At 50.2% G+C, this 18,264-nt stretch overlaps 1 protein-coding gene across 3 annotated transcripts in view; it reads right to left on the minus strand.

Annotated features, from left to right (window-relative positions):
• Positions 1-18,264, minus strand: part of PACSIN2 (protein kinase C and casein kinase substrate in neurons 2) — a 132,331-nt gene that overhangs the window by 26,227 nt on the left and 87,840 nt on the right. For all 3 annotated transcript variants that reach the window (XM_028115315.2, XM_028115316.2, XM_028115317.2), the window contains one exon: positions 12,437-12,574. In XM_028115315.2, the coding sequence (XP_027971116.1) occupies positions 12,437-12,496 (60 nt within the window). In that variant the 5' untranslated portion in view covers positions 12,497-12,574. The remainder of the gene's footprint in view (positions 1-12,436; positions 12,575-18,264) is intronic.

Genomic DNA, 18,264 nt, shown 5'->3' on the forward strand with positions numbered 1-18,264 from the left:
CAAAGCTGAACAAATACTTACATACACATGTGCCTATGTGTATAAATAAACTTTATTACATCAAAAATTAAGGATTTCTTTTCAGAAACCAACACCATGGACAAAGTTAACAGACTGCAAACACTGTTTCCCAATTTGCTATGTCTAAATTGACAAGAGACTAAAAGGCAATATCCCAGGAAGTCCTATATATCAACATGAAAAAGACAGGCCCTGAGGGAAGTTGGGCAAAGGGTATGACTAGGGCAACTTCAGAGAGAAGCAAAGTCCAAGGGGCTCACAGCAGCAAGGGGCTCACCCTTGTACAACTTGGGGGGATGCCCATGATCACAAAGCTCTTCACTCCTACAGAAGGGCAGACCCAAGGGTGGGAAACGCCAAGTGTGGGACAGAGGGCGCACACAGGACCCTTATTATACACACCGGTGGAAAACAGACTGGGGCAGGCCTGAGAACAAGCAGGCAGTAATTAAGTCATTAAGCATACACATGCCCCATGAGGACCTAGCAATTTTGTCCCTGCATCATATCCCCACAGAAATGTTCTCTTGGGCCACAGGCACGTTGGATCTTCTACCTGGGGGATGTGTGGGTGAAGGGGGGGGGCGCATACCAACGTGGAGGCAAGCAGCAAGAAGTGCAGGACTAGGTGTAGACACTGCAACCCGCACAGACCTCACCAGCAGTGGAGAAAGAGAAACAAAGTGACAGCATGATGTCCTCGATGGGAATTAAAAATAGCTGCACACAAAGCCAGGCGAGAGGCTTCACAAGAGCCGGCTAACACCGTCCTATCACTAGGAAAGGGACTACTGTCAAAGGCAGGCAGAGAGCCGGCGAAGGGTGTGGGTGTGGAGTCCCAGCCTCTACCTGCCCCAGTTCCAGCTTTCTATTAAGGCTCAGCTTGTCTTCCCCACGGAGGCTTCCCTGACACCCGCTGTCCCTGCCGGACCACCAAGAAGGAGCGCCTGCATCACCTGCACTTGCAGACAGTCGAGACCAATTCCCCACCACAGGCTCCTGCTTGCTGGTCCACCTGGGAGCCACGAGGACCCTTCCACAACTGTCCCCATGGCCTGCAGCCACAGCGTGTCCCACATGGGTCACAGCCGTGCATGTTAGCCTCTCTGCCCTAGCTGGACTGCAAGCCTCTGGCCACAGGCACCACACACTGTTTTTTATCAGCAGGAGCATCATAATAGAGCATGTTTACAATTTTCAAGGCAGTGTGCTAACAGCTCGGCATGTGCCACCTCATTTAATCCTGTGACAATCCTTGGCAGTGGGTACTATTAGTGTTCCCATTTTACAGAAAAGGAAACTGAGGTTTAAAGAGGCAAAGTCACCCATGATCATGCAGCCAGAAAAGGCAGAGCCCACCTTCCAGAGAGGGTAAATTTAAGACTTAATGGGTCGTCAGGTGATATGTGTGCTTCCAACCAGGCCCACGGGTCCCAGGGAAGGCCACAGGCGGAGTTCAAGACTGAGAAGTAAGGCATGGGCCCTGCTCCTAATTCCACTGTGTGCCACCAAGGCTCACGTCAGGAACCCCAAACCTGTAAACTATTAAGACCACTTGCCAAAGATGACCTTGATTTCACCCTCAGAAGGCTCATGCCCTTTAACCTGTGACCCTAAAGGCTGCTCCTTCTACATCCTGGAGAGGCGGGTTCAAGGGCGAGCCAGCTGTGCTGTGCTGACCGGACAGAAGGAAAAGCCCTTGGTGTTGTCCCTCCCCCCCCCCCCCCCCCGGCAAGTCCACGGAGTCAGAGTCCAATGTTTTATCCAAAGCTGACAAAGTACACTGAGAGGCTCCAGGATATTCTCAACCAGCTTTTCGGAAAGACAAGGATGGAAGACGGCCCTTCTGGGATTCCTTAATGACGGTCCTGCAGACGGCAGGGAGACTGTCTGAATGAGTTTCTGTTACCTGTTTTGAGTCCCTCAGCCCCCTGCCCTCTCTGATGAGGTCACCTCTCAGCAGGGAGAGGAAAAGATCTGGACCTGCCCCCAAATAAATTACCTTGTATGGGTCTCTCTCCCCAACTTTCTGTTTCTTCTGCTGTAGGGTGGAGGTAGAACTGATTTCATAAGGGCTAAACACACTGGGCTGGGGTGGGTTTCTTCCCAGCCTGGTGTGCTCTTAGCCTGGCTCAGACATCACTTGACCAGACCTGGCCACTGGGAGACAAAATGAAGAGGGGGGACAAGACTAGATGATCTATCTCCAAGGGCCCTTTGCAATTCCAGGATTTCTAACTGAAGAGTCTGGCAATGCTACTAACTGGCTGGCTACCCCTGAAGCCCTCACAACTCAGTTTTTGAGAGCCTGGCACCACCCTCTTGCCACACACCAATGTATAATGAACACCTAACTCTGTGCCAAGGACTATGTGAGGGACGAGGGATATAATGGTGAACAAACTGTCAGTCCCTACCTTCCTGGGACTTACGGTGAGATAAATAACCCAGTTACAGATGGCCACAAATTCTGGAAGGAACACTCTGGGTGATCGGGACTGCCTGAAGGAAATGATGTTTGTGGTAAGAGCAGAAGGGAACTCTGAGGGGCAAGGCTGCTTTCTGGAGGCTTGAGGCAGGGTGTCAAGGCCCACAGAGCATGAGCTATACGAGACCCCATCCCCTTGGGAAGTCTTCCCCCTCAGCTCATCCCTCCCTTGTTACTCTTGTGCGGACATCTACTGTTGCATGCCCAAATGTGCTAACAGTGGCTTCGAGGGCAAGTACTGAGCCTTCATTCTTCCCCATTGTCCATGCCAGGCACCCAGAGGGCACCCCGTAATACCTTCTCAATGCCTGAATGGTGCTGGGGGTGGGAATCCCCACTCCAGGTGCACAGGAAGGGACCGAGAAACTGCTAAGTGCTCAGCTAGAGCTCAGCATGGGCAATGAAGTAACTCATGAGCCTTTATCTACCAAGTTTTTAATCCAGTGAGTCATTCCAGCTCTCCTCACAAAAGCTAAAAAGAATCGACTCTTAGAGCACCATCAGAGAGTAACTCCACAGATGACAAATGAGCAGCTAGCTAACGCTTCTGCCAATCTGGAAAGAGCCATGCAAGCACAATCCAGCAGGAGAGCCCCACTGCTGCTTCATTTATGCTGACAAGGCTTTCAGTCAAATCCGGGATCCGAGTTAGTTTATACCCGAGTCTACCTGCGTCCCGGGCAGGCTGGGAGTGCTTCCAGCCTGGGCCTTGCCGTGTCACCACTTCCCCGCCATGTTCCCTGAGAGGCACACGACAGAGGCCATAGCCTGCATGCACCAGCAGGGCGTCCCCCAGGTGCCAGCGCAGGACCTCCTACCTCAGCCTATCCCAAACCCCAACTCTGAACTTTCCTTTCCAAACGGGGCCACTGTGGATTTTAGGTTGTGAAATGTGCTGTGTGCTTGACAGCACAGGGGAATACGGAGTATCTCTGAAAACTATCGCGTCTGTGCCCTGCTTTCAGACTGCTCTGGCAGTCCTCATTTATTTCTACAGGGTTCCACTTCACTTAGTTCTCCCCTTTGCCTTTCAGTGCACCCACCCTCTGGACTCCCAACTTGCCCTGCACTGGAACAGAGGGTCTTAGGAGCTCCTCACCTTGGTGCTCCCCCGAACCAGCACCTGGACTAGCCCTAACCTCACTGGGCCCGCCATCCTCAAAACGGGGCAATGCGACCTACCCGGCAGGACTCTGCAAGGGTTACAGACCCAAATTGCTGGCTGGCCGGCTCCTGTTCACTGATCTGTGCTCTGGCTGACTCTGCCCCGCACCAGTCCTGCCACTGCCCCGGGGCCTCACTCCAGGCCCAGCTCCGGTGTTCAGCTCGCACTCCCCATGCAGACCGGCCCTGCCTTCCGAACCTGGCACTGTACTCATCAAGTAGGAGGGTGAAGAAAAGGAGGCTCCTCACCCTGCAAAGGCGCCCTGTGCTACACGGTAGCTTTAAAGCACAAATCCCTTGGGGCGCCCGGGTGGCTCAGTCGTTAGGCGTCTGCCTTCGGCTCAGGTCATGGTCCCAGGGTCCTGGGATCGAGCCCCGCATCGGGCTCCCTGTTCGGCGGAGAGCCTGCTTCTCCCTCCCCCGCTCCCCCTGCTTGTGTTCCCTCTCTCGCTCTCCGTCAAATAAATAAATAAAATCTTTTAAAAAATAATAATAAAATAAAGCACAAATCCCAAACTTCAACAACTTGAAAGATCAACCACATCATTGATCTTTAAGCATTCAAATAAAACAGGAAGACATAGAAACCCAGAAATCCCAGTTCGCAGATTTAACTCCAAAGGCAGAACACATAAAGTATAGAGGAAGGAGGTGTTGAAACAAAGTTATCTCAGAACTGAACTCCTCCTCAAGGGTGGTCAGCTGGGTTCGTTGCTCTACGCGCCCTCGGCACATACTGCTCAGACATCAACAAAGGCCCAGCGACACCCGTGGACTTGTCCATGAGCACAGCACACACCCTCCCCGCAAGCCGTCACCCCTAAGACTCCACCCTGGAGCTCACGGTCTCTGGGGCACTCACACACACTTGTCCTTAGGCCAAGTGCCCAGGAAACAGCCGGAGGACACGGCTGGCAAGTGACCAGGTCACACCCTCTTTGATTCCCCCTCATGCTCCAGGTAGGCACTGGATGTGTGGCACCTCCCTGCCATGAGAGCAGCGCTAACCTCCCCGGGGTCTCTAAGTAAGGGCTTGCTGAGGCCTGGCAGCTTTTGGTAGAAACTCCAACAGTGAAAGGAGGTGGGGACAGTTAGAGAATTGTCTGAAATCAGGCAAACCTCTGGGATACGAAGCCAAATTACCTGGTGGGGAAACTGCCAGATTGGAAAGTGGGAATAGCACTTCCTCTAGGTAATGCCCCCTTCCTTCCGTGACCATCCCCTCCCCAAATGGATGCTTTCACAGTATCCCATCTCCCCCTGAGTCCGCTGCATCCGAATCCCTGGTTCTACCTTCATTGATTTCTGTTACCAGCCCCCCTCCCAAAACACACAACACACATACACGAGACCATGAGCTCCCTTACCCCATCTCCATACCTGGGTCCCTCAGTGCCAGCCCCAAACATTTGTACACAAATGTCTCTATGGAGCTAAGCGAGCACAGTCTAATTAAGCACTCAAGAGCCCACCAGCTCTAAAATTGTATAATTTGTTTATTGAGTAAAAAGGTTAAACGTTTTATCTTACACTGCTTACACAAGTTACTTTGACATCAGTAAAATCAAATGAGAAAATAATTTATCTTCAGAGGAAAAGCTTGACAGCAAAACAATTCTCTCAAGGAACGGCTCTTTCTATGGCACTCAGGGGAGGAAGAAGCTGGCACCAAGATGAGAGGCCACCTGACTCATCCACCTCTGCCTGTTCCCCTGCAAGCAACATTCGCATGCGGGGCTCAGAAACAGACTAAATGAGGAGGCCACATGCCACTCAGGCTCAGGAATCGTGGGACCCTGGCCCTGTGCGGGTTACTGATTCTTGCAACCATCCTGGGGAGGAGAAATCTGCAAGGTCATGTCACTGCCTAGGAAACCAGGCAGGCTATACATATCTCACTTCTCTGAGCCCTCGGGGTCATACGCTAGCAAACGGCGGTACCCAGATCTGACCCCAGACAGGGTGTGACTTCATGCTTTAGCAAAAGCTTTAAGTATGTGGCACTCAGAGCAAAAGAACATTTCTCTTCTCTGAGGAGCTCGTGGGAGGCTGAGACCTGAGGCAAGAGAGCAGTTCTAGAGGGAGGTGCCTGGGCCCGAATCCCAGCTCCACCACCTGCTATTTATGTGAAGCTGGGCACCAGAAAACCACCCAAGCCTCAGTTTCCCAACCTGTAAAATGGAGATCACAATCTCAGAAGACAGTCGTGAGGCTCGAGAGCACCCATATAAGCCAGAGCAGGGTTCTGGTACAGAGCAATAAATGCTAGCCATTGTCACTGTGTTAAAACTACACAGACAATGCATATAGCTTAGCACATGCAGCCTGATGACTTATCAGAGCATACACCCATGCATGGGATAGAGGGGTGGGGGGACAGAAAGTCCCAGCTCGCCTAGAGCCACCTCTGGCACAGCTCTGGCGTGCCCACTCAGGAGGGAGAGCCTCTTCCACATCCTCATAGCGCCTCATCTGGACCATTTAAAAGTCACTTCTGGGGACGTATCTGCTTTCAGCTCGGGTCACGATCCCAGGGTTCTGGGATCGAGTCCCGCCCGCATCGGGCTCCTTGCTCAGCGGGGAGCCTGCTTCTCCCTCCGCCTGCCGCTCCCCCTGCTTGTGCACATGCGCTCTGACAAATAAATAAAATCTTTAAAAAAAATAAATAAAAGTCACTTCTGTCTGTTTTATTCATGCTGTATCCCCAAGGCCTCAAACAGGGCCTGGCACACAGTAGTGCTCTACAAATGTCTCCGGAAAGAATGATTTCTGTTCACTATTGTGGTTATTTGCATACATACTCTCATTCCAAATATTTCATTGTAAGCTTAGGAGCAAAGCATGTCTTGTTACCTAGCATTACACCTCTTCCTTTCCCTGACTTCCTTGTGCATTCAAATCAACAGGCATTCAGCATGTCAGGCACCGCCACACTAAGTCCCAGGGACACGGGTGAGAATCATGTCTTTGCCTCAGGTTCTTCAGAGCCCAGAGGGAGAAGCAAAAGGTGAGACTACACACCGAATGGGCATGCGGGAAGGCTGCCTAAACCTGCCGGAATGGGTGAGGGAAGGCTGCCTGGAGGAGGAGCTGGGAAAGCAATGGAGATCAGTTGGAGGAAAGACAACCAGGAAGGGAGGCAGCTCTTTGTGGACAGGCACCTAGAGAAGGAGCCCAGGGCAGCGCTCCTTAGGAAGTACCAGACGGCCCAGGAGCTGCCAACACATGCTTATGCCTTCGTTATGCTACAGAGTATGAATTTACTCTGGAGGTGATGCGGAAAAGTGGAGCTTCCCACCCAGGGCAAGGAATCATATAGGTTTGCTTTTCTGGGTGAGCTGGCCTGGCTTCAGGGTAGAGAACAGACTGAACACGGCACAGGGGAGGCCAGTGCCCTAATGCTCGGTTGTGACACAACAGATATTAGTTTGCCTGAAAGAATGAATTAATGGTTCCTTTAGAAACTTCAGGGAAATCAAGGCATGCCACCACCCTGCTGGGAGCTCTGCCCGAGCACAGCGGGATTACAACGAAGCTGATACACCCACAGACAGGCCATCATACAGGGAACTCGGTCCAGGTCTGAGAAAGTGGGGGGAGGTGGGGGCAAGGCAATTTATTTCTGTGTGCCTTGTGCTTCCACTCACCCTTGCTGCCCTGTAACTGCCCAACACAGATTAGGTACTCATCTTGGAACCCCAGGACTCAGCCATGGGTCTGGACCATGGCAGGTGCCAAATCAGGCTCCATGGAACCCACGCACACAGGGCAGGGGCATCTTCTAAATATGTTACCTACAAAATTGTTCTAGAGGGATGGGAAAGGTGCATGCCATTCCATGTGGACAGCTTTCCAGACAAAACCGTGCTCCATGTGGAGATGTTCTCTTGTGATACTCTGTCTTCACAGTCGGACGGGAAGCTTGCAGGGAGAGCCTTCTCTGAAGGCGATGCTAAATACCGAGAGTCACATGCTAACTCTTTAGGGCTAACATTCTTAGAACATTTTCAGCAAGATACTTATGTTCTCTTCATCCCCCAAATACTCTTCTCCTCAAAGGCTCTTTGTGCCCACAGAGAGTGCAGTACAGGTCAGCCCCAGCCAGGCTTCTCCAGGGAGATCTGAGCTCTAACCGCACATATGGCTGACAGCTGAGCAGGACCCCTGCCTCGGGGATGAGGCAGATTCAGGACCCAGTTCCTGAAATTAGCAGTTTGCCCTCCCAGCCTGGCCACCAAGGAGGCCTCGGAGACTCACGCAGCAGCAGGCCTGCTGGCGACAAACCCACTGTGTGTGCCCAGAGCCCACTGAAGGCAGAGAAGGCCAGGCTCTCCTAGGAAGCCCTGGTGACACCTGAAAAACCCCACAACCTGCAGCCTAAGCTGTCTCTGTACACCAGGCCCCAGGGCCTATGAGAAAACCCAGACTCAGGGCCTAGAAGCCGAGGACACAGTAGGAGGGCCCTCAGGCTCCTGGAGTGAGCCAGAAGACTTGCCAGAAGTAACTGAGCTGCCCTACCCCACGCTGGGAAGCCTGCGAGAACACGCCAGGCTCCAACTTGAAGAAGTCACCCACTTGGGGAGCAGCCTCCCCTGGGTCCCAACCTACCCAATCCCGCATGACTTTTGGCCTCCAAAACAGTCCCGGGCTCCAAAGAATTCGAGGTCTTCAGCCCTCTGCAAGGCTGTGCTCATTCCGGTTTCCAGACTTTGCTCCAACTCAGAATGCCATCCCATCTCAAAGTCCAGCCCTATCTACCCCACACGCCTTCTCTGGTGATGCCAGGCAGCTGGTCCTTCTCCTCTGAACGCCATGACACTCAGAGGCAGACTGTGGCTTGGCTCCACTGACCACTCCCCCTTCATGGGGGCCATCGTCTTCTCTCCTCCAGGAGCCTTCACTGTGGGAATCAGAGCCCACTTCTCTTTTCTAAACAGCTTACTTACTCTAAGTGTTGGGTAATACAGAAAGTGTTCCCTCCAAATACCTACAAACACTTCCATTTGATATTAGTTCCTGTGGGTGATCTCACCTCCCAGGACTTGCTCGCTCATTCATCTAGCAAACACATCCTGCTCATCTTCCAATGCACTTGCCTGCCCCACCCCCAAGCGGGAGCCCCACTTCCTGCTGTGCCCCCACCCCAGCAAATCTTACAGCACTCTACACAATGATCTGTCTGGTGTCAGTCTCCTCCCATGAGAGCTTACCTCCAAATGTCACAGCCAAAGGCTCCTGGAGGACAGAATCATGTCCCTCCTGTGCAGGCACATAACCAGCATGCAAAAGATGACCCATTCCGGTAAGTACCTTTCAGTGGAAAGGAGGAAAACTAAGCCCAAGGACTTTTCCAGCTCAAGACCACAAGGCTTTCTGTAGATCTGTACAGGTCTGTGGGTCACATCAGTAAGAAGACATCTCCCATGGGAAAGAGGGACCCTGCTGACAGCATGGAGAAGATGCGCGGCTGGCAGCGTGCACCAAAGTCACTCACAGCCGAATGGGGTGGGTTCCCCCTGAGGAACTGCTCCTCCGTTGAATGAACAGCCATCAGGGAGGAGGAAGATGACAGCACTGCTGATTTCTACAAGCTGAAGAGTAATTTCAGAGAGAGCATCAAAAGATGAGCGGGGCCTGACTAGAAAATAAACCACTGGCCTTAGCATCCCTCAGGCAAAAGGAGATGTTCTTGTCCACTGACATTCTCGCGGCTAAGAATTTAACAGGGAGCCTGAGAGCTTAAATCAGCGACAGGACTTGTTAAAGCCACTTGATTTAATATATGCTGGCAACTTTTTTTTTTTTTTTTTTTTTTTTAAGCAGCAGCTAAAGACTTCTGTAATAGCACTATTTTTAGGTACCTAATTTCTCCAGAGCAGTTTCTGCCCTCAACTGGGTAATTCAAATGATGCTGCCGAATGCACCCTGCAGGCACAGATGATGTGCTATGCATGTGCTGATGACCTCCAGCTCCCACATCAGAGGGACAGAGCTATTCTGATGCCCTACACCACTTTACACGTGTTCATTCCTGAAATCCTCACAATACCAGGATACAGGTACCTTTTTTACCCCCACTTTACAGATTGGGAAATTGAGGCAAAGAAAAATTAGTAACTTGCCCAAAGTAGTGCCCCACCCCTACCCCCCGGCATGGAGTCAAGCCCAGGCCATCTGGCTCCAAAGGACACATCTGAACCTGTCCGGTTGCCTCTCTTGGCCTATCGCTCACAAGGCCCGCTGTGTGTCCAGCCTCCGTACCACCATCTAGCTCAAGGCGGGTACCAATTAGTACCAGATGGTAATGTCACTGCAGCTACAAACAGAAAGTTTTCCCACAACTCTAAAGGATTTTAGCTGGTTTTGGTTCAGTGTTGAAACTAGCAAGGACCTGCTTTTCCAAAGGTCAGCCTCCCAGGAGCTCACAGGAAGGAGCTGCACAGCCATGGCTGGCTCCGCAAATGCTTCTGCAATGCTGGCAAGGCCACAGCCTCCCTGGGGGCAAGCAAGCTAGGCCCGTCGGCCCGTGAACCTGAACCTGCACATGGAGGCTGAGGGGTAGTCCTGAGTTTCAGCACTGTCCCAGAGGCACCTCCAAACTGTATCTTATAACTGCCAGTTCTAACACAGCTCCGGGTATTTCACCCCCAACCCCGCCAGCACCCCCCCCCCCAACACCCTTGTGCCGTGAGAATGTGCCTAACAATGCCAGGGAGCCACTGATGCAGTGGCTGGAACCCAACCGTGACTCTATCGTCACCCTGTCACTTTTGCTGCCTTCTATGGAATGTTTCCCGGGGCAGATGCATCTCTCTGGCTACTGAAATTTGACCTCCGGCCTGGATACCCACCAGGAAGGCCACTACCAGCCGAGCGGTAAGGACTCGGGTTGTCACATGTCCCACTGGAGCCTCAAAAGGACCTAGCACATAGTACCTGCTCATGAAACACATCCTTTTAATAAAATGAAGTATTCAGCTAAAAATCGATAATGACCTTCTGCCCAACTTTAAGAAAAGTGTTAACAGAATTTTTTTTTTTTTTAAGATTTTATTTATTTATTTGACAGAGAGAGACAGTGAGAGAGGAACATCAGCAGGGGGAGCGGGAGAGGGAGAAGCAGGCTTCCCGCGGAGCAGGGAGCCCGATGTGGGGCTCGATCCCAGGACCCTGGGATCACGACCTGAGCCGAAGGCAGACGCTTAACCGACAGAGCCACCCAGGCGCCCCTCAAATAAATAAAAATCTTAAAAACAAAAAAATTCTGGGGCCACCCAGGCGCCCCTCAAATAAATAAAAATCTTAAAAACAAAAAAATTCTGGGGCCCCCCCCCAGGTGCCCCTCAAATAAATAAAAATCTTAAAAACAAAAAAATTCTGGGGCGCCTGGGTGGCTCTGTCGGTTAAGCGTCTGCCTTCAGCTCAGGTCATGATCCCAGGGTCCTGGGATCGAGCCCCACATCGGGCTCCCTGCTCCGCGGGAAGCCTGCTTCTCCCTCTCCCGCTCCCCCTGCTGGTGTTCACTCTCTCTGTCTCCTCTCTCTCTGTCAAATAAATAAATAAATAAAATCTTTAAAAAATTTTTTTATTTATTTGAGAGAAAGAAAGAGGGAGAGAGAGAATCTCTCCCACACTGAGCACAGAGCCCGACACAGGGCTCCATCTCATGACCCCAAGATCATGACCTCAGCCAAGAGTCGGACACCTAACCAAACTGAGCCACCCAGGCCCCCGAAGAGTGTTAACAGAATTTTGAGTTCCTTGCCCATCTTTTTTAAAACTGGGCACCTGTGATCACAGTCTCTATTAGACAACAGTATCACATGGTATTTGTTCTCAGACAAAATTATACACCTAATCAATCAAAGTCTATAAAACTAATGCATGCTAGTCCCCAGCAAACCCTGAGAATCCTCCCCAACTCGTGCGCTGCTCGAGCGTCTGGGGTCGGGAAAGCACCCATGTGGGTGCTGATGTGTATACTCTCATTTCATCCTGCAGCTTCCCTCGAAGGCCAGTATCACCCCCCCGCCCCAGAGATGAAGACCTGAGGCTCGGATCAGTCAAGCAACTTGCCCAGAGTCACACAGCTAGCAAGGGAACAGCTGGGATCAGAACCCAGATCTTTCCAACTGCAAAGCTAGTGCTCCTTCCGCTAAGCCCCCAGCGATTTTAGCCACAAGAACAAAAATGGACTTTCCTTTAAGCAGCAGGCAGGAAAAAGTGGGCCCAGGAAGAGTGACTTCCAGAAAACACAACCCACCCCCCCCCCAATATCTAATCAGGAAAGGAGTTCCTTGAGGGCCAAGACTCGCAGGAAGATGCTCCGACAGGCTTGAGGGCAGTTGTTCAGCCCTCTGGCCAGCTGCCCGCACCGTCCAGCACGATGTCACATCACCACTGTCCGCTTTTCCGCACACAAGTCAGAAGCTAACACTGCCTCCCCGGCCAAGCCCAGTAATAAGTGTATGCAGCACCAAGTCATGTCACGGCTAAGCATGAGAAGGAAGATCTGAGATCAGACAGACTGATAAGACCCTGACATGTATCTCTAGCCTCTTTATCACTCTTTTCTAGCCAGGTAAGTTCACCACCTCCACTGACAGCTTAGCCACACCTGCCGCCATCTGGATCGGACCACAGAGACCTGGCCTGTTTGGGGTCTGCTCATCTTCTCCCCCAATTCTGGCCAAGAGAAGCCAGGCCTGTCAGGCGCCATCAGCCTGGTCTCTGCATTCATGAGGACGCGAGTGTGGGCAGTACCTCCCAGAAGCTATCGCTGGACACTTCTACTCCAACGGCATCATCGTAAGCGACAGACATCTCTTCGGGCAGTGAGGGAGCAGCAGCGAACGCTTAACGCAGAGGTCAACTTCAGAGGCTCAAAATCCACAGACAAACCTATAAAAGAAAAGCACATTGTTGCAGTTTTTAAATCCCTAAGGTAATGAGCAAGCCACCCCCATCCTACAACTTCCATTCCCACCACTGCCTTAGTACAGCGCAGTCTCAAATGTTCCCTTGAGGTGAGAGAAAAGTCAATAATAACGTATATATATGCATATGTTACATGCGTGTGAATGTGTGTTTCACATTAACAAGTGAACCTTCTCAACATCTTACTGAAGAGCTCAAAGAGCTTTCTGGAGAACAGTGCATGTTCTTAGACCAAAAGACTGATAACCTTATTAAACAATCTTGCTCGTCCCGTGGAGAGAAGACAGGGCACGTGTGAGGAGAACACGTGAACACGGGCAGAATCCCTGCATCTCTGGGCTCGCCGGGCCCCTCCCTGTCCTACCCACCCGGCAGAACCTGGCCCTGTGGTAAGACACGAGAGGAAGTGATCCACTCTGGACACCTGGCTCCACCCCCAGCTTCCCCCATGTTTCACTTGTGTTGGGCATTGTCTTCCCCCCAACCCATCACTGATTCACCGAAGCCACCGAAGCCCCAAAATTCAGACCAATTTATTCAGATACTGTGTGAGGGTCAGCTAGAGAGAGTAAAGACAAATAAGCAAAAGGGATCATTTCTGGGTCATGAGGCAATGTTCTAAATCCAGGCAAGGGTAAAGGGGTGATTAATCTCTTTGTAGAGGGAGGAAGCTGAAGGACCCCCTGTGACATTGATGAGCACAAATCATTGTGATACAATGACCCATCCACAGCCACATGAGACTCCCTGACTTCTTGGTGAAAAGTCCACCTTCCTTTCCAACACCCGGTGTTCAGGTCACACAGCCAGAGATCTGGAACTTCCCTAATTATTACCATGGTCAGGAGTCCAAAGCCTCAGCTTTGCCCAGCTAGGGTGGGGTGGGCAGAGTGATCCACGCTGTTAACACCTACAAGTACAGGACTTTGTTCTAGGTACTTTTCCATATGTGATCACATTTAATTCTCACAGTTCCCTATGAGACAGTCCAGAAGCATGGTAAGAAACAGGAACACAGGCTCCAATCCCAGACCTATTACTCACTAGCTGGGCAACAGTGGGCAAGTTACTTAACCTCTCTGCGCCTCAATGGCCTTATCTATAAAAGAGCGATGAATCTGAAATACACATCACAGAATTATAGTGAGGGTCAAATGAGGCCAGACATGCAGGGGTGGACATGGTAAATTATAATGTAATTGTCATTAGATAGTAATTATTATCACTATCACTCCCTTTATCTCTCTAGTTGAGAAAACTGATGCTCGGGGAGGTTAAGTAACTTGCCCATGGTCATCCAAGTAATGAATGGCAGAGACAACATTTGACAAGTTTGTTTTAAGGTAATGTTCTCTCCATCATACCAAGAGGTTTTCTAAAAACTATCTGAAGTTTAAATAAATCTGGTGTCCTATAACCTAAGATCTAGTTGCTATTAAAAGGGTTTAATCTGATGGATGTGGCAGCTTCTAAAGGTGAACACAGCACTGTATGGCCAATAAATTCAAAGAGCGGATGACAGTACTTCAAAGCCAAGTGCCCCAACGGCACGCACACTATAACCAGGCAATTGCCCGGGCACCAAGTGCACACTCTTCCTGCCAGCATGCTGTCTGGACCTCTGCTCCATCATCACAGGGAGGCATGTCACTGTAACTCCAGGATATCACAAAGGCCGACAGGCCGCTCTGGTTGGGCCCTGGTGCCACATTTCACAGCACCCCCTTCTCTAAGCAATCCTATGCTCTTGTCCAGGGCTCTCCTGGGAGCACGCCAGCCCACATTTGCAGTGACAAAAAGTCTTCTACCCAGAGCAGCTGTCTCTGCTCCAGGCTCCTCAGGAAATATCTGGGCTTTGGGCTCAGGTGAGTCTCCAAGTGGCCCAATCGAGCCACTGGCTGGGCTGCCTAGTCAGCTCTGGGAACAGCTGCAGGGAGCAGGTGCAGGGAGGAGCGGGTGCCTCCTCTGGACGGAGAAGCAGCTCGACACCTGAAGACTTCAGGCAGAGGGATTCGTTTTCTGCCGGGATTCAGCCATGGTTTAGACACAAATAGATGGTCCGTTCTGCATAAGATTTATTAAGAGCCCACTAAGTGCCAGGAGCCAAGAAGAGGTTGTCCCTGGGCTCAGCACAAAAAGACAAACTCAACTCCTAGGAGAAAGAACCTGAATCGCCAAGTAACAAAACCAAGTTAACTCTGGAGCTGCAGAGGGCTTCAGAGGTGAGGCATGCTCCTGGCTGACCAGTAGGAACAAGGAAAGTCCAGCTTTCCTCGCCCAAGTCCCATGGTGGCACATACCCTACGTGGTAACGCTCTCTCAGTCTGCGGCCCTGTACCCACCCCAGCACTGTGCTCAGCAACTGCGACAAGTCCCCAAGGTGACAGCTGTACCAGTGCCAAGCTGACCCGGGCCTCAAGGACAGAGCTTTCAACATTTCACCATGAAGCGTGATGTTTGCTATACAGTATTTTAAAATATCACTTTTTAGGTTAGAAAGTTTCTTTTTAAGATTTTTATTTATTTGACAGCGAGCGAGCGAGAGAGGGATCACAAGCAGGGGGAGTGGGAGAGGGAAAAGCAGGCTTCCCGCTGAGCAGTGAGCTCGATGCAGGGCTCAATCCCAGGACCCTGGGATCATGACCTGAGCCGAAGGCAGACGCTTAACGACTGAGCCACCCAGGCGCCCCCCTAGGTTAGAAAGTTTCTTTCTACTACAATTCTACTAAGAGCTTTTATCACAAATGGATGTTTACGTTAAGATTGGCTTAATTTTTCCTTAAGTGTTTGGCAGAATTTGTCAGTGAAGTCACCTGGGCCTGGAGCTTCCTTTAAGCACTTTTAATCACAGATTCTGGTTAAAAGGGAAAAGACCATTCACGTATTTTCTATTTCTTTGTGTGTTGATTTTGTACAGTTGTGGTTTTCCAGGGAATCCAGGTGATTTTTTTTTCAAACTTATTGGCATAAAACTGTTCATACTATTCTCCTAAGATCATTTTAAAGACTGAGGGAGACCCGTAGTCGTGCCCCCTTTTCATTCTTGACATTAGGTTTTGGTGCCTTTTGTCTTGATCAGTCTCATCAGAGATTTATCAATTTGTATTTTTATTTTTCAAAGAATCCACCTTTAGTTTGCTTTCTTTCAAGTGTCTATTGAATATTTGTCTTCTTTTTCCTTGATTTTTCCCTTTATTAATTTCTTTCCTTTTATCACCTTTGGCTTCAAGTTGTTCTTTCTCTAACTCTGGACATGGAAGCATACACAGCTCATTACTTTTCTGCCCTGTCTTCTTTTCTCATAAGTGCATTTAAAGCTATAAATTTCCCTCCAGGTGCAAATTTTAGCTATATTCCACAATCTCATTCATTTTTCATAAGAGTCCCATGAGGTAGGTATTCTCACTTCCTTTTCACAGATGAGAAACTGAAGGTGAAGTAACTTGTTGAAGGTTTTAAACGATGACAAATGGTAAGATCATGACTCAAGACCAGGTTCTGTGGTTCTAAAATGCAAGTTCTTCCTATTATAGTACATGACACATAATGAGCAGTTTGTGGGTATTATGAGTCAACTGCTATGAAAATACCAAGAAAGCAAGAATTGAGAGTGCTCTCCTCCACAGGGTATGGGACAAGTTAGAAAGGGGCTTACAGGCAGGTGGGCTCTGCATGGGCACCCAGGCGAAGGGCTTCCTGTCTGGAAGTGGGGAGGGTGGTCAAGACGGGTCAAGGGAGGCAAAGGACATCCACGACTGGTGATTTTACAAAAGTAACAGAATCAGCTCCCAGCCTCCAAGGCTCACACAAGAAACATCCTCCCGAAAAACAGTGAGATTTGTTCTTTTACGACCAGAATTTGGCCCCACGACTCAATGTGGCACAACAATCAGTCACTTTTCCTAGGCCCAAATGACCTCCCGAGTCACACCAGCCATACCCAGGCTAAGAGATGGAGGAGACGGGAAGAAAGGAGCCCAGAAATTACTGGCTCAGTGACAATGGTCTTCTGTGAATTTAAAATTGGAAAGAGGGGACAACCTGCCATTGTCAGCTGCTCATGGTGAGCCGGATTCATTCATCCAACGAAGATCTAAGTTTCAAGAACTGAGCTAGTGCTGGGAATGAAAACAGCCCATGAACTAGGCCTCGGTTTCTTTTAAATGAAACTGAAAATAGCTAAACTGGACTAGACTAGTGGGAAAATCTTCAGGAAAGACCCAAATATTAAATTTGTCAAATGCAAACAGAGGAAACATTTGTTGCCTTTTTAGTGCTGTAAATACAGTGAAATTGGGGGGCCCCTGGGTGGCTCCGTCGGTTAGGAATCTGCCTTCGGCTCAGGTCATGATCCCGGGGTCCTGGGATGGAGCCCCGTGTTGGGCGGGGGGGGGTCTCCCTGCTCAGCAAGGGACCTGCTTCTCCCTCTGCCTGCTGCTCTCCCTGCTTGTGCCCTCTCTGACAAATAACTAAAATCTTTTAAAAAAATAAAGTGAATAAAATCTTTTAAAAAGAAAAAAATTAAAATTAAAATTAAAAAATAAAGCGCAATTGGTAATAAAGGCTTGATGACAATCAAAATAAATTCTCATAATGTCTGCTCTACATATTCACACAAGACAAGAAAAAGTGCCAATACCCTGATGTTAAGGGGTCTCAGTGAAACAATCAGCTTGGGTATCTTTTTTTTTTTTTTTTTTTTTTTACGTATTTGCAACTTAGAAAAACAAAAATAACCCATGTTTCCATTGAGAACTCAAGAAGAGAGTATGGCAGAGAAAGGAAGAACAGGAAGAAGGACCGTCCATAGTTCCATCGCTCACGGACAGCGCAAGGCATGCTTCTTTCCTGGATCACTTCATTCCCTCCTTAACGCCAGGGGGAGGGGCACACACGGACTGCGGCGCCTAGAGCTACAAATAACGCTAAGGTAACAGGAAAGGGCACAGGGTACGGCCTATGCTCTAAGGGCAAATGAGCTTCCTGCACAAAGCCCCCTAATGTCCAGCCAAACACTGGTGCTCTGTTCTAATGTGGGGACGCTCACTCGAGTGTGCCCCCTCCTGAGTGGGAACCAGCTGTAGACCAGGCCATACCCCAGGAACCAGGCTCAGTCCCACAGGGAAACCAAGGACACCAAGGAAGGAACTACAAGAGCTGCCTGATGGTACCACACAGCTGTTCAATAACTAAGGACGGAACGATACCCCCAAAGTAGCCTCTTGGCTGAAGGCGGCCATGCTTGTGTCAAATAAAGCAAGCCTTTAATCAGATGTGGTTCTGCTGCTCCACCTGAGAGCCCAGGTAGGAATAAACCAGTAACACTGCTGCTCCCATGCACCAAGCACCTCTTAGCACCACCAGGTGGTCTATGTGGCCTTCGGACAGATTTTTATCCCTCAAAAACTCTGCAAAAGATGAACAGGAGGGCAACTGAGATCCCAACAATTCAAATCACTGGCCAAGGGCCCACAGCCTGTAAATGCTAGGCCAGGACGTAAGCCAGACCATCCGATTCCATGCTACCCAACCGCAGCAGGACACTGCTCATCCGGCCCCGAGTTAATCTCAGCTCTGGAAACCCCGCTTGAAGGGAGGCCACTCCCTCAGAAAGGAGGCTTGAGTCTCAGGGCTGTCTTATTAATAGTGATGTC

This window comes from Eumetopias jubatus, unplaced genomic scaffold (genome assembly GCF_037043125.1).
Source record: "Eumetopias jubatus isolate StellerSeaLion01/CBP00866 unplaced genomic scaffold, mEumJub1_p1.0 scaffold_8, whole genome shotgun sequence".
In the NCBI taxonomy this organism is placed as follows: domain Eukaryota; kingdom Metazoa; phylum Chordata; class Mammalia; order Carnivora; family Otariidae; genus Eumetopias; species Eumetopias jubatus.